General features: G+C 37.2%; 1 protein-coding gene across 2 annotated transcripts; it reads right to left on the bottom strand.

Annotated features, from left to right (window-relative positions):
* On the bottom strand, positions 1,242–14,982 carry LOC109233130. 2 transcript variants are annotated; one of them, XR_002069042.1, is made up of 6 exons: positions 14,300–14,982; positions 13,088–13,780; positions 11,383–11,883; positions 2,033–2,098; positions 1,774–1,879; positions 1,242–1,501 (listed from the first exon to the last, which is right to left on the bottom strand). XR_002069042.1 is itself a non-coding variant. In XM_019398901.1 (5 exons), the coding sequence occupies exons 1-5, from the start codon at positions 14,966–14,968 to the stop codon at positions 1,835–1,837; spliced, it is 1,974 nt and encodes a 657-aa protein (XP_019254446.1). In that variant the 5' UTR covers positions 14,969–14,982; the 3' UTR covers positions 1,614–1,834. The 2 variants fall into 2 exon arrangements, 1 of the variants encoding a protein (XP_019254446.1); XM_019398901.1 differs by lacking the exon at positions 1,242–1,501 and having other exon boundaries at positions 1,614–1,879.

The following is a 15,109-nucleotide window of genomic DNA, read 5'->3' as shown; positions in this document are numbered from 1 at the left end:
GAGGACTAAACACATTGAGATTGATTGTCACTTCGTTAGAGAGAAGATACTCTTAGGAGATATTGCTACAAAATTTGTGAAGTCGAATTATCAGCTTGCTGATATTTTCACCAAGTCCCTCACTGGTCCTCATATTAGTTATATATGTAACAAGCTCGGTACACATGATTTATATGCACCAGCTTGAGGGGGAGTGCTAGTTTGGTAGTTAAATAGTTACATGTAAATAGCCCTAATCCCATATGTAGTAGGAGTAGCACATGTATTATATATAAATAGGACTCATTGTATCATTGTTAGAACATGTGAATAAAATATTCTCCCGTGCTTTCTCACAAGTCCTTTGGCTTAGCAAGCAGAACCTTATTCAAAGCCATTAGCAGAAGTTATAATAACTTTTAAAGAGACATGCATGCTATCAAATAAGTGCACTTAAACTCAAAGTATCATATATAAGCTAATAAGATAAGCTCAGAGCTCATAACTCAAAACTGGTACTGTTCTCAATTTTCACAACTCTTTAGCTCAAAATGGTTATCTTACTCTTTTATGACTAAGGGAGGCATCTGCTAAGTTCTGTGTTTCTATCCTGATCAGTTAAGGCAGCTAATCATTCATACTGTATAGGAAAGTAATTCACTTTGAGTTATACACACATATAGAAATGCCCAAGCTTTAAATTATAGTAGTAGTAAGTATCTAAGTTGCTCGGACACGGATGCGGGTGTCCGACACGGGTGCAGATCTAGTGGTCAGATCTTTCGAGATGTAAATTCTAAGATTCAGGGATACGGATCCTAGTACAGACATAGGTGCGGAGATCCAACTAAAAATAATTCAAAAAAATAAAAATGTAAAAAAATCTCTAAATTATGATAAATTTTGTGGAATACTTACGTATAGCTTGTAAAGTGTGAATTTCTCTTTTTTTTTCTCAAGTTGTAGATAGGTAAAAGATTGATTTCCCAGATAAGGTATGCTATTTTCTTCAAATTTACCCTAGTTTTGGTTCTGATTCGGGAATTAAATTGTATCTCGTCTCAAATTTTTCCGTTTGTCATGGCCAAAGTACCCAAAATTGTCCGGTACGGATCCCATACCCACACCCATACTAGTGTCTTGCCGACATGGGATGCGGCCCCTCAACTTCCGTGTCGGAGCAACTTAGGTAAGTCTCAGTCAAAAACATGCTTATAAGATATAATAATAAGATTGCTCACTTGTGATAAAAACTTCTGAACTTAAGTTCGAAATCCATCATGTATGGATAAAACATTCATTGGCATTTCTTCAAACACGTACCATCCATTCATATAAAAGTTTGTCCCTACATTCTTTACAAAGCTTACTCATATGCAAGGCCAAACTTGATTGGAACATCAATTCATTTCAAGATAATGACAAGTGTACAAAACTCATGGTGATTTGGTCAGAATTTTCTATCGTAGAGTTATTACTCGCTTCAACTCCAGTTGGATCAACTATGACATTTCGTCGGATGCTGTATTTGCAAATATTTAGGTTAAGGAAATTGATATTTAATAACTCTATAATAAAGTTAGTGCTTAAATAGGAGTAAGCATGTCTAAAAAAAAAATGGAAAAAGAAGATAATTAGTTGAAGTATAATTCAAGAATGTACTAAAAGTGTACAACTAAGATCATAAAGAACAATGCTAAGGTTTTTTCAACCCAGTAGCAGAGGTCTTTATGAGGAACAGCAGCTAAAGATTAGCAATCTATTGAACCTATAATTTTCAAAGGTGAAGCTTACATGAAATATATACTTGTAGGTATTCCTCCTCCGCACTTTTGGATTCTTGACCTTACCATGATCAGTCTTCCTCGTCCTCCTCTCCTTCAGTTGTATGTTCTTCATCCTAAAGAAGAGTGTAGTTAAGTTAATAACAACAATAACAAGATGAATAAATGAAATAGAAACAAACAAGATTTCCTGATTAATATTAACTAATAATACTCAAGTAAATATAATAAGCATTGTGAAACAAAGAGAGTTAGCTGTGAATTCTTACAAATTCTTGCAACTCCTCTTCTTCCTTTGCTATTTGTTCTGCTACTTCTTTCATTTTCTTTGCACGCTGAAGAGAAGTTGCACGAAAGAAGACCCAAGATAAGACAAATATAAATGAAATAGAAACTGACACGATAACTGGATTAATTTATTTCATGTAATCGGTAATAATAAAACTCAAATGAATGTACGAATTATGAAACAAAGAGTGCAAGCTAGGTTAATCCACAAGGGGTATTTGTCATGGAGAAAAGGGATGCTTATGAAATTGAAGCAATACAATTCATTACTAATATCTCTATCCCTTTTTCTACAGTACTGAAGTTCACTGCATTCTTTTAATAGTTAGAATTTTAAAAGGGTGAAAATCATTTTGATCCCCCAACTTCACCTTAAAATTAAACTCCTCCTCTAACATTAAACAATAGACATTCTGCTCCTCGAAAATTAAATATATTTTTAAAATGCCTATTTTATCCTCAATCTTATCGGCCTTGATCTTACGATACTTTTCTTAATCTATGTTATAAATTTACCTATAGTGAAAATAATTCTTATTCAAAATTTTAAAAAATGAAAAAAGATAATCAATCATATATAATTTATTGAAATTTAATAATGAAAGATATGGGCACAATTAAAATATTATAATAATAGATCTTATTAATATCAATCAAATATTAACTATATTATGTTTTGTATATTTTCACTAACTCATATGTTCTGTATATTTTCACTAACTCATTACTAGTTTGTTATAGTTTGAATAAGTCTCCTAATGTTTTGGAACATATCTAGTAGTAGTTATTAGTTCCTATTATGTGGGAGCTTCTTTAGCAGATAGTTGCCTACACTTTAGCTTTAGTTGGTTGTAGTTCATGTATTTAAAAGCCTACTGCCAGATTCGATAAGATAATCCTTTGAGCTCTTTCTCATCTAAATCTTATATGGTACCAGAGTTTCAATAAGCTCCACCGAGTTAGATCCATTTCATTTCCTTTAAGCTTTCTCATCTATGGCTCCAGTTACCAACTCTAGTGATGTTGCTGCTGCCAGCCAGCAACCTCTGACACCACTAATGTGGTACAATTTAATCTTGTTGCTCAGTTACCTATTAAACTACAAGGTAACCTCAATTTTCCAACATGGAAAGCACAACTTGTGATGCTACTAAATGGGCATCAACTCATGGGACATCTTGATGGAACCACAACTGCTCCATCGCGTACTATTACCCAATATGATCATACTGTCGCAAATCCCAATGATTAGATCTAGTTTTCTCATGATCAATTGAATCAACAAGCAATGACGGCATCGGTCGATCCCACCATTGCCCCAACTGTTGCCACATCACCATCTGCTAACAAAGTGTGGCAACTCCTTCACACGGCTTACGCCAACAAAAGTCATACTCGCATCTTTAGTTTGCGGGATCAACTGCAAAATACCAAGAAGGCTTCTAAAACCATTGCAGAGTACTTACAGGAGGTTCGTTCTCTCTCTGATGCTCTCAAAGTTGTTGGTTCACCTGTCAATGACAATGAACTAATTGTCAAAAATCTAAGTGGCCTTGGCCCCGAGTACCGTGAAATCTCTGCTGCCATATGCGCACGAGACTCTTCTTTGAGTTTTGAAGAATTATTTCACAAGCTCACAGATTTGGAAAAATCATCCTCTATGATCACAGCTGTTGTTGCCCAGAAATCTAACACCCCTCCTCAATTCAACAGGATCAATCCTCGTTTCAACAATAAGCCATGGAAACCGCCTCAGTCTCGATAATGGAATTCCAACAATCAACAATCGAATTCCAACAATCAGCAAAACAGGAGACAATTTAAGCAATCTGTCAAATGTCAATTGTGCCAAAAGTTTGGTCACGCAGTAGATGTTTGTCGCTCCAAGTCGCACAATTGTCTTGAAGCTCAGGCTAACTTTGTGTCTGGCCTGCAATTGACCGGAAACTCTTGGGTCCTAGACTCTGATGCAACTCACTATGTCACTACCGAGCCTCACAACCTTGAAGAGTATATGGGAACAGAAGAAATATCCATGGGTGACAGTAAAACCATTCTCATTACTCACACTGGTTCAACTCTAATTAAAGTATCTAAAACTACTTTTAAGCTTTCTGACACACTTTGTGCTCCATCAATTGAAAAGAACCTCATTTCTGTTGCTAAGTTTTGTCAAGATAACCTCACATCTATTGAATTTTTTCCTTTCACTTTCGTTGTGAAGGACCTGCATAAAGCAAAAATGGACTCTATGAGTGGCCGAGTCTGCTATCCAAGAAACCATCCATTCACCTTGCCTCCACAAAAGCCCCACTTCAACTTTCGCACTGTTGATAGGGTCATCCCAATATAGAATTTTAACTTTTATTCTGAAGAAATTTTCTTTACCTGTTACTAGCAAAGAAAAGTTTGAATTTTGTAATGCTTGTTCGTCTAATAAAGCGCATCGTTTGCCATTCCAACGACTCACTTTGTCCAGTAATATTCTTCTCAAGATTGTCTTTAGTGATTTATGGGGACCATCACCCGTTTTATCGCTCTACAAAAAGTTATATTACTGCATTTTTGTTGATCAATACACCAAATGTAATACACCCTTAAAAAATAAAAGTGAGGTTGCGTCAATATTCACCAAGCTTTATTCTTTAGTAGAAAATTTCTTCAATTTATACAGACGGAGGGGGTGAGTTCATCGATCTTCAGCCCTATCTTCAAAAACATGGCATTGAACACTTAATTTCACCTCCATACACACCACAACGTGTTGCCATAGATGAACATCGACATGCCATATTCTTCAAACGGCTAAAATCCTTCTTCATGAAACAGCCTTACCACATGAACTATGGTCTTTTGCCTGTCATTATGTTGTCTACCTTATTAATCGACTTCCCACTTCTATCCTAAATAATGAGTCACCCTACCAAATATTATTTGGTCTCTAACTATAACACCCTACGAATTTTTAGTTGTCTCTGTTACCGTGGCTCAAACCTAATACCAAAAATAAACTTGAACCCCGGTCCACCCCTTGTGTGTATTTAGGTATGTCGCAAACGCAGTATGCTCATATCTGCTTTGACCCACTCCAGTCCAAAATTTTCATAAGTCGTGATGTCCAATTTTTTTGAAAAAGAATTTCCTTATAAAAAGATGTTCATCCAATTACGAAAAAATACTTCACAATTACGTTGGGAAGTTGTTGACTCCAAAGAGGACAGTCCAACAACAGTTCAATCTCCTCCCCACTCTATTCCATCACTTATCCCACTCCCTATAGAGTCCAACTCTCAAAATACTACTTATTCCAGTAGCGACGCTCACTCTAACAGCACCAACCAAGTACCAACAGTTGTAGAGACATCAGGTAATACCCAACTCCCTGCTCTTTCTTCTTCCCAACTCCATGCTCCTTCTTCTTCACAACTCCCTGCCCCTTCTTCTTCGTACAACACTGCTACAAATAAAACCTTTGCTCACATATCAGAGACGCAAAACACAGCTAGCAACATGCCATCCCAGCAACCACTCCCGACCATCAGAGAAGCCACTTGTCCACCCATATAAGTTCCAAATTCCACAAACCCATCAGTAATTGATCCCTCCCCTAAAATACCTGTTGCCCCGAATTCCACCACCACCACCAAATCGAATTATAACTAGGTCCCACTACAATATCTTCAAGCCAAAAAGCAACTATCTTTTCTGACTCATTTGGCTCCTACTCCTGTAACTTTCAAATAAGCCGATAAACATGAAGAGTGGAGACAAGCAATGAAAGTAGAGTATGATGCTTTGATAAAAATCAGACATGGGAACTGGTACCGCGAGACACGTCCAAAAGTGTTGTGGACTGCAAATGGTTGTATCGGATCAAGAGAAACACAGATGGTTCTATAGACCGTTTCAAAGCTCGTCTAGTTGCTAAAGGGTTTACCCAGCGCCCTGGCTTAGACTTTCATGAGACATTCAGTCCTGTTGTTAAACTGACAACGGTCAGGTTGGTGCTATCTATAGCTGTGCAACACAATTGGTCCATCAACTTGATATCAATAATGCTTTCCTACAAGGAAAACTGGATGAAGAAGTTTTCATGTCTCAACCCCGAGCTTTTACTAATCCGCAATTTCCGACTCATGTTTGCAAATTGAAGGAGGCTATTTATGGCCTCAAACAAGCCCCCAGGGCTTGGTATAATGCTCTGCGTGAACATCTGTTGAAAATGCATTTTGTTAAAACAGAATCCGACACCTCTTTATTTGTGTGGAAGCATGTGGCTGAAACTATTTATGTGATTGTCTATGTCGATGACATCATAATCACTGGAAACCATCCACAAGTGATTAAATTTGTCATCAGTTCCTTGGCAGAAAGACTTTCGATGCAGTGTTTAGAAAAGCGTGCGCTTCGTCGCTTTAAGCGTGAAGCGACGCGACGCGACCCAGTATCGCTTCTAGCTGCCTGAGGCGACTCGATCTGTGGAAGTGCACGCTTCAATGGAGAAAGCGACGAAGCGACGGAAGCGAAGAAGCGATCGCTTCTGTATAAAAAGCGCAGAGGGCCAGTTTTAAAAAAAAAAATTTGGGTCTGTTTTTCTATTATACATAACAGACCCCTAAATCGACAAAAATACTCTTCCCCTTCGACAAAACAGTAACATCGAGAAAACAGTCACAACACCTAGGGTTTTACCTGCTGAAGCTGAAGATCGAGAAAACAGAGACGGCATTTCCGACCCTTTCTCTCTCACTCGAGCTCGACCCATTCTCCTTTCTCACTCGCGGCTCGGCCAGTCCAGGACCCAGGTAATTTCTTCTTCTCCTTTCTTCTTCAGTTCTTCTCGTTTTTTTCTTTTTTCTTTCTTCTTCTTCTTCTTCTTCTTCTTTCTTTCTTTCTTTCTTTCTCCAATCCAAAACAGAGTAACCATTTTTCTCTTTCTTTTTCCTTTTCATTTTAGTGTATATTTAAGCATATAAATTTAATTACTATATGTATTTCATTTTATTATTATATTTCAGCATATAAAATTAATTATATATACGTTATATTTTCAGTTTATTTGATTAATTTTATATGTACTTCATTTTAGAAAATTTATTATTATTTAAATATATTATATGTATTTTCAGTTTATTTGATTATGTATTTTCTTATATCTTAATAGGGACTTCAAAATGTCTCAAAGTTCTAAAGAGAAAGACCCGGCTTGGCGATATGGCGATAGAGTTAATGAGAAGAATACAAATGTTGTATGCTAGTTTTGTAACAAGACGACAACAGGTGGAATTTATCGCTTTAAATACCATCTTATTGGTGGCGATAGAAATGTCATAAGTTGTCCGAAATGCCCACCGGAGGTGAGGGAAGAAATAACGAATTTTGTTGAGAAAAAGAAAGGAGCAAAAAAATCAAACGAGTCATCAACCAATGGTGACCAATCTTGATGATGATGATGATGACATTGAAGAATTGTCACTTCCAACAAAACGGGGAAGAGATGCAATCTCTTCAAGCCATGGATCATCGACTAAAGGACCTATAGATTGCTATTTCCCAAAGAAGCCGGAAGCAAAGATTGGTGGAAAAGATGTACAAAAAATTGCTAAGACATTATGAGGGATCGTGCAGTTAGAGCTTTTGCACGATGGGTCTATGATGCTGGGCTCCCCTTCAATTGTGTCAACTATGACACTTTTGGAGACTTTATTGAGGCCGTTGGTCAATACGGACTTGGAATGACGCCTCCCACTTATCATGAAATAAGCGGTCCTTATCTAAATAAGGAAGTGGAGGAGACTAATAAAATTGTTGAAGAGCATAAAGTTGTGTGGAACAAGTATGGCTGCTCCATTATGATGGATAAGTGAACGGCAAGAACTAGGAAACTGATTATTAATGTGTTGGTGAATTCTCCCAGGGGAAGTTTGTTTCTTGAGTCCATTGATGCTAGCGGCTCATCCACTGACCACATCAAAATGTTCACCTTGTTTTAGAACACCATCGAAAAGATTGGCCCAAGCAAAGTTGTTCAAGTGGTCACTGATAATGCAAGTGAAAATGTGAAAGCGGGTGGCATGATTGAAGGAGCGTACAAGAATGTCTATTGGACTCCATGTGCGGCTCATTGTATCAACTTGATGTTCGGGTACATTTTCAAGGAAAAACCCTTCTCTATAGTTTTTGGCCAGGGCATTAGGGTACATTCTTATATTTCTCAGCGGCCCTTGTTATTGAATATGATGAGAAGATTTACCATGCAAAAAATTTGGTGAAACCAGGCAAGACAAGGTTCGCCACTGCTTTCTTCACTTTGCATAGTATCCACTTGCAAAAAGGCAATTTGAGAAAGTTGGTCACTTCAGAGGAATGGAGCAAGAGTAAATTTGCAAAGGGAAGTGCGGGGAAAGAGGTTGCACGCATTATTCTTTCTTATTCTTTTTGGAATAATGTCCTTCATGCTCTTAAAATTGGTGGCCCTTTGATTAAAGTACTCCGTTTGGTGGATGGGGAGCAAAAACCACCAATGGGCTACCTCTATGAAGCTATGGATAGGGCCAAGGAAGCTATTCAAGCATCATTCACTGATGAGCAGACCTTTGCATGCAGCTGGACTAATTGTGAACCCGTCACTCTTTTATGATCAGCATGAGAATAATGCAAGATGGAATGAGCAACTTCATAGACCTTTGCATGCAGCTGGACTAATTGTGAACCCGTCACTCTTTTATGATCAGCATGAGAATAATTCATTGGCTAAAGAAGTGTGGACAGGATTCCATCAGGTTGTTATCAAGTTTGACCCCAGATGAAGACTTGCAAGAAAAGATAGTAGATCAGCTTGCTACTTACAACGCAGCTGAAGGACTTTTTAAGCTCCAACTTGCTATTAAACAAAGAAAGACGAAGTCGCCAGGTGACCAAGTGTTTCTATATTTTATAGCTCTAACTTTAATATATTTTTTATACTTATTAACTCTTGAACAGTTTTTTTGACTTCTATAGTTGAGTGGTGGGACCAATATGGTGTAGAGACTCCGGAGTTACAGACTTTCGCCATCAAAGTCCTAAGTTTAACTTGTAGCTCATCCGGATGTGAAAGGAACTGGAGTGTTTTCGAACACGTGAGAAATAAAAAGAATTATTTCGTGTTTTGAGATAAAGTAAATTATATCTCAATTGTCCAAACTCCTACTAATTAGTTGACACATCTTGTTTGCAGACTCATACAAAGAAGAGGAATCGACTAACCTTGAAGCGCCTCCATAATCTAGTGTTCATAAAATACAATAGAGCATTAAGGCGTAGCTACAACCACCGCAATATAATTGATCCAATTCTTTTGGACAATATTGATGAGGCTAATGAGTGGCTAACCGAAGTCCTCGAAAATTGTGAAGGTGAAGAAGTATTTGAAGGCGACTCTAATTTCACTTGGTGTGATGTTGCGGTTGGTGGTTGAATTGGGGAGAATCCTTATGGTTTAAGGAGATATACTCCAAGTTCAAGCTCAATTAGGAAGGGAAAAAGTGTGGCTACTACAAGTCAATCCCTATCCCTAATTGATGAAGATGAAAGTGATCATGAATAGGAGGGGGAAGAAGAAGATGACGAGCAATATGAAGATAATAGAGGAATTCAAGATTTTGACAATCTTGAAGAAGAAGAAGAAGAAGAGTAGAAGAATAAGATGTTGATTCTAGTAATTTAGTAGCTTTGATTTTGCTCGTCCTATGGTTTGTGGATGATTTGGTGGTACCTAGTACCTACTTTTAAGTTTTTAAATTGAAGTTTTTGATTATTTATAATTTTACATTATGTTTTTTAAGAATTGTGCTTCACTTTAATAAAGCGTGCGCTTCGCTTTTGAAGCGAGGCGAGCCCTTGTCACTTTTTTGCGCTTCGCGCTCTCAAAAACACTGTTTCATTGAAGGATCTTGGTTATTTAAACTACTTCTTGGATGTTGAAGTTAAGAAAGCATCAGATGGTCTCATTCTTTCTCAATCAAAATACATTCGGGCCTTCCTTCCAAACTGGATATGGACAATTGCAAAGGTATTTCTACTCACATGTGTTCCAGTGTACCACTTCGACTAGGTAATGGTTCTCCACCTACTGATGCCACGCGTTACCGGTGCACCCTGGGAAAGTTGTAGTATTTGTCCATCACTCGGCCTGACATCTCTTATGTAGTCAATAATATGTCGCAATTTATGCATGCGCCGACTGGTGATCACTGGAAAGTGGTTAAAAGAGTACTACAGTATCTCAAAGAAACAGCGAGTTCAGGACTTCGCATCCTTCGCAGCTCTGACTCTAATTTGTACATGTATGTTGATGCGGACTGGGCAGGCGATCAGAATGACAGAATCTCTACATCAGGTTACATCCTTTTCTTTGGACCAAATCTACTTAGTTGGTCATCAACAAAGCAACATGTTGTGGCTCGCTCATCCACCGAGGCAGAGTACAAATCAGTGGCCAATGCACTTTCGTAGCTCACTTGGGTGCGAAACTTACTGCATGAGTTACATGTTACCATTTCAAAGACGCCAACAATCTATTGTGACAATGTTGGAGTAACGTATTTATCTCAAAACCCAGTGTTTCATACCCGTATGAAACATGTTGCTGTAGATTGTGCATATGTCCGTGACCAGGTTCAAGCTCAGCAAGTTCATGTTACTCATATTCATGCTTGTGATCAACTTGCTGATACCTTCACCAAGCCACTACCTAAATCAGCATTTACTAGGTGTTGTTCCAAGTTAGGCATTATTGCACCATGCCTAACTTGAGGGGGTGTATTACCTATATTATGTTCTGTATATTTTCACTAACTCATATATTCTGTATATTTTCACTAACTCATTTACTAGTTTGTTATAGCTTGAATAAGTCTCTTGATGTTTTGGAGCATATCTAGGAGTAGTTATTAGTTCCTATTATGTGGGAGCTTCTTTAGCAGATAGTTGCCTACAGTTTAGCTTTAATTGGTTGTAGTTCATGTCTTTAAAAGCCTGTTGCTAGATTTAATAAGATAATCCTTTGAGCTCTTTCTCATCTAAATCTTATAAGGAGGAGCACAATGTCTATTGTTTAATGTTGGAGGAGTTTGATTTTTAAGGCATATTTGGGGGATCAAAATGATTTTCACCCAATTTTTAAAATAGTGACAATTATAAAGAAAAATTTAAATTTAAAAAAAAAGGGATTTCTGTTTGAAAGGGAAATTTTGCCACATAAATAGAGGCATGCATGTACCGAAAGGACAAAGGAAAACATCATTATATTTGATGGTAATATACCAATGTAAGGAATTGTAAAACGAACCTGTTCCTCAAATCCTTGGCATATGGAGTTATTTATGTCATTCACGGGAAAGGATTTATCATCTATTTGAAGTTCATCTAATCTTGGTGTGCTTATGTATCCTTGAGCAAATATCTGCATTTCACTACAATAGTTGATCGTCACAGTTTTCAGTGAGAGCAATTGTAGATCATGTTTTCTTTGGCTAAAGCTTCCCAACTTTGGTAACTCTTGTAGTTCTAAAACTTCCAATTTAGGAAAGAGATGTTTCATGCTCATTCCTTCTCCTCCTTCATCTTCTACAATTACGGCTTCAATACTGAAGCAACAACGTATCTTTAGCTTCTTCAAATTCACCAAGGCCCCGATTGAAAAAGAAGAAAACACGTATTTGATCTCGTGGCAGCCTTGAATAAATAAATTTTGTAGTTCACTGAAGTATTGTGTGTTTGAAAGTTGGTGGTACCATAACTTACTCTCTAAATTCAGGAGTACCATACTCTCCAACCCTCCAAATGAAACCTATTAAATCAATTTCAACAGCCATATTGTGATCGGGTTAATATTCCAGTAGACATTGAAGAAATTAAATCGTGCAACAAGATATAATAGTACAGGGAGTTTGCTAATATGCAATATTTCAACGAAGAGGGAAAATTGTCTATCAAGTACCAAGTGGAATAAACTTTTAATAAGTTCTGCACTCCTCACATACCAAATGATAAGGTATATATACAACTAATTGAAAATGACATTCAAGGCTAAGCGATGATTAATCAAATGCTGCAGTTTCAGAGCAATTTCAACAAAATACAGCAAAATAAATAAGTAAATAAGAGCCAACATTTGATGATGTGGATCTAGCAAAGTTCTTGCCCTTGAGGAAAGACAGTCTCAGATGGGATGCACCTCTATTTGGTTGGACTACCTATTCTAAAACCACTAATGGATTTTCAATGATCATTCTCTATCTCATATTACATTTACTTCTCAATTAAATAGTAATTTATTGAACTTCTGATACATGTGAAAAAAAGGCTTATGCTTTAGAAATTTGACCAACAGAAAGTCTTAAATCTTTTCTTCTGGAGTAAACTGAAGTTTCATAGAATCTGCATGCTAAAGCTAGAATGTTATATCTTTGCGCAACATACAAAAGTAAAGGTTATTTATTAGCTAAACAGTGCTCTTTCAAAGTAAAATGCCTATTTATTTTACACATAGGTCATTACTTTCAATTGCCAATTTTAGGGGTGGCAAACAGGGGGTCGGGTTGGATATGGGACGGGTCAGAAACGGGTAATGAAAAAACGGATAAATTATCCGACCTGACCCATATTTAATACAGATAAAGAGCGGGTTAACCGGCGGATAATATGGGTAACCATATTATCCATGCCTTCATGAATATGATCACTTTTGGGAGAATTTCTAGTCTCCCAAACTTGAGGAACCCCCAATTGAGGCTTTACAAATGTAAAAGTTAAATTCATTAACTATCCATTAGTTATCCATTTTCTAAATGGATAATATGGTTCTTATCCATATCTGACCTGTATTTAAAAAGTTATTATCCAACCCATTTTTTAGTGGATAATATGGGTGGTTAACTGTTTTCTTTTAACCATTTTGCCACCCCTAGCCAATTTGTATAGGAAAAAATAAATAAAGATTTAATACCTGGAATAGTATAAATAAAAGCTCTAAAAAAGGCATGTTTACGCACCTTACTTCCAAATAGGTAATGCATGTCACTGGATTGATCTCCATCTGTGGGAATCACAAAACCTTTTAAGTTGTTCGAGGCACTAATGTATATTTCATTCAAATTTGGGAAGTCAATGTTGTTAGCCCCCTTGCAAAAACTTACCATTGCCGGTAAATAGCTAAGTTTCAACTTCCGCAACATCGGAAACTGGATGTCACAGATCTGACTTTGATCAGCTCCTTCCACCTCATTCTCCTCTAAAACAAATACGTGTTTCATCTCATTACAAACAACAAATGACATATTTTCAACTTGCTGTGCAAAAGTCCTGGCCACAGCTAGTGAAGAGAAATGAAGTAGTCTCTTGCAGAAGCCTACATATACTGCTTTCAAGTTATAACCAAATGGAACCTTTTGCATATTTTGTGAAACAACAGACCTTAAATCTGGCAGGTCTGAGAGAATTAGACTTGTCAAATGAGGAAATAGGGAGGTTTCAGAAACCTTTTCTCCTTGTTCTTCTTCATCCTTTGCACTTGGAGCATCATCATTCACAACATCCATAAACAAACAAGGAGCCACATTCTTGCATTTCGACATACTTAAAGAGTCAAGTTTTCTGAAGCAGCATCGGGAAAGTAATTGGTTGTGAAAGAGCATTGCGTCATCCAAATCGTAGAGTTCCAGATGCCTTAAACTTCTCAATGTGTCCTACCAAATAATCATCTTTTACTGATTAAGTAGTTATAAGCAATCATGCTGGATAAATAAGAAGAAAAAAGACATGAACATGAGTGCTGATGTTATGAAGTTAAAAGATAGAGAGAGAATGTGAAGCAGACATTTCTTGAAAGCTCAAGTTTCTTACCCCCAAAGAATTCCAATTTGTAGATGGAGACAGATTCCTGCTATTATGACATTGATAAGGTATATATGGATAAATAACCTGATTTCAGTACTTGTACTACTACTAAAATATGATCTCTAGATTTGTAAGACATTCTTTTTTTTTCCCTTTGTGTCTATACTAGACGCCCAAATGATTGGAAATAGGTAAGTATCCACTTTAATCCTTACAATATTTTATCCACTAACTAAGAGGCAACAAGCAGCACTTACTTCTACCAAAAAATTTAAGTTATAGACGAAAAAGAGCCGATGTTTTGGGGATAAAAGGAAATTAATGTAAAAGTAATACAGTTGATAAGAAACTGGGCGTAAGTTGTGCACCTCTTTTCTGAAAAGGGATTGCTTGTTCGCACTATGGTTGGGTTCTGTTGAAAGGCTGTCATCATTGGGAAAGAATCCTCTGATGTTAGGTAATTTGCTGATAGTCAGGGTATGTAAGCTAGGGAGCTGGATGCCGTGAATCTCATTGCAGAAACAATTTAGTGCTTCTAAATTGTAAAGCTCTATTTTCTCCAATCTGGGGAACTTGACCTTATCAATCTGGATTCCACGTCCACCACCCAGATTTTCTTCCCCTAGGAGGAACACTTGTTCCAACTTCTTACAGCCCCACATTTCTAGAATTGTAAGAAGTGGCAAAGCCTCCGGCACTGATGGCATCGAGAGGAAATAAACAATATCCGTACAACTACGAATTTTATTGTATTCAAGGTTAGCAAAACAATCATATCGGCCTGGAGTTTTCCTGAGATTGATCAAACCCGATGTATTTGCAATATATATAACTTCATGACAGCTGTTGATTTCTAACCTCTTCACATGCTGGAAACTTTCTCTAGCCAACAAATCAATTATTTGCTTTGCCAGACTTTCTTCCAACACCAAGTGTTCAACACCCACTACAATTTTTTGAATCCAATCCACTACATGTTTTGCATTTAATACACATTGTATCGTCTTAGAGTACTGATTAGGAGGAATAGAGGACATAAGACGATTATCCGGCGTTATGCGTATGAAATATTCTTTCAGGTCCCAGAAGACTTGTATCTTTTGGGATAGCCTTGTCAGAGATGATATCAACTCTTAGCGAGGTCAAATTCTGCATCGCCTTCAATTCAACAAGTGAAA

Source organism: Nicotiana attenuata, chromosome 10 (genome assembly GCF_001879085.1).
Source record: "Nicotiana attenuata strain UT chromosome 10, NIATTr2, whole genome shotgun sequence".
Classification (NCBI taxonomy): Eukaryota; Viridiplantae; Streptophyta; class Magnoliopsida; order Solanales; family Solanaceae; genus Nicotiana; species Nicotiana attenuata.
The sequence above is the reverse complement of the archived record's forward strand: the minus strand, read 5'-3'. Positions and strand labels throughout refer to the sequence as shown.

What these genes read in the sequence shown, in the direction of transcription:
- LOC109233130 (XM_019398901.1), bottom strand. Translation starts at nt 14,968, where the DNA reads ATGTCCTCTATTCCTCCTAATCAGTACTCTAAGACGATACAATGTGTA. An exon ending in AATCCCTTTTCAGAAAAGAG is followed by an intron (nt 13,781 to 14,299) that starts GTGCACAACTTA and finishes ATTATTTGGTAG; the next exon opens with GACACATTGAGAAGTTTAAG. An exon ending in GCCAAGGATTTGAGGAACAG is followed by an intron (nt 2,099 to 11,382) that starts GTTCGTTTTACA and finishes ACTTCTCTTCAG; the next exon opens with CGTGCAAAGAAAATGAAAGA.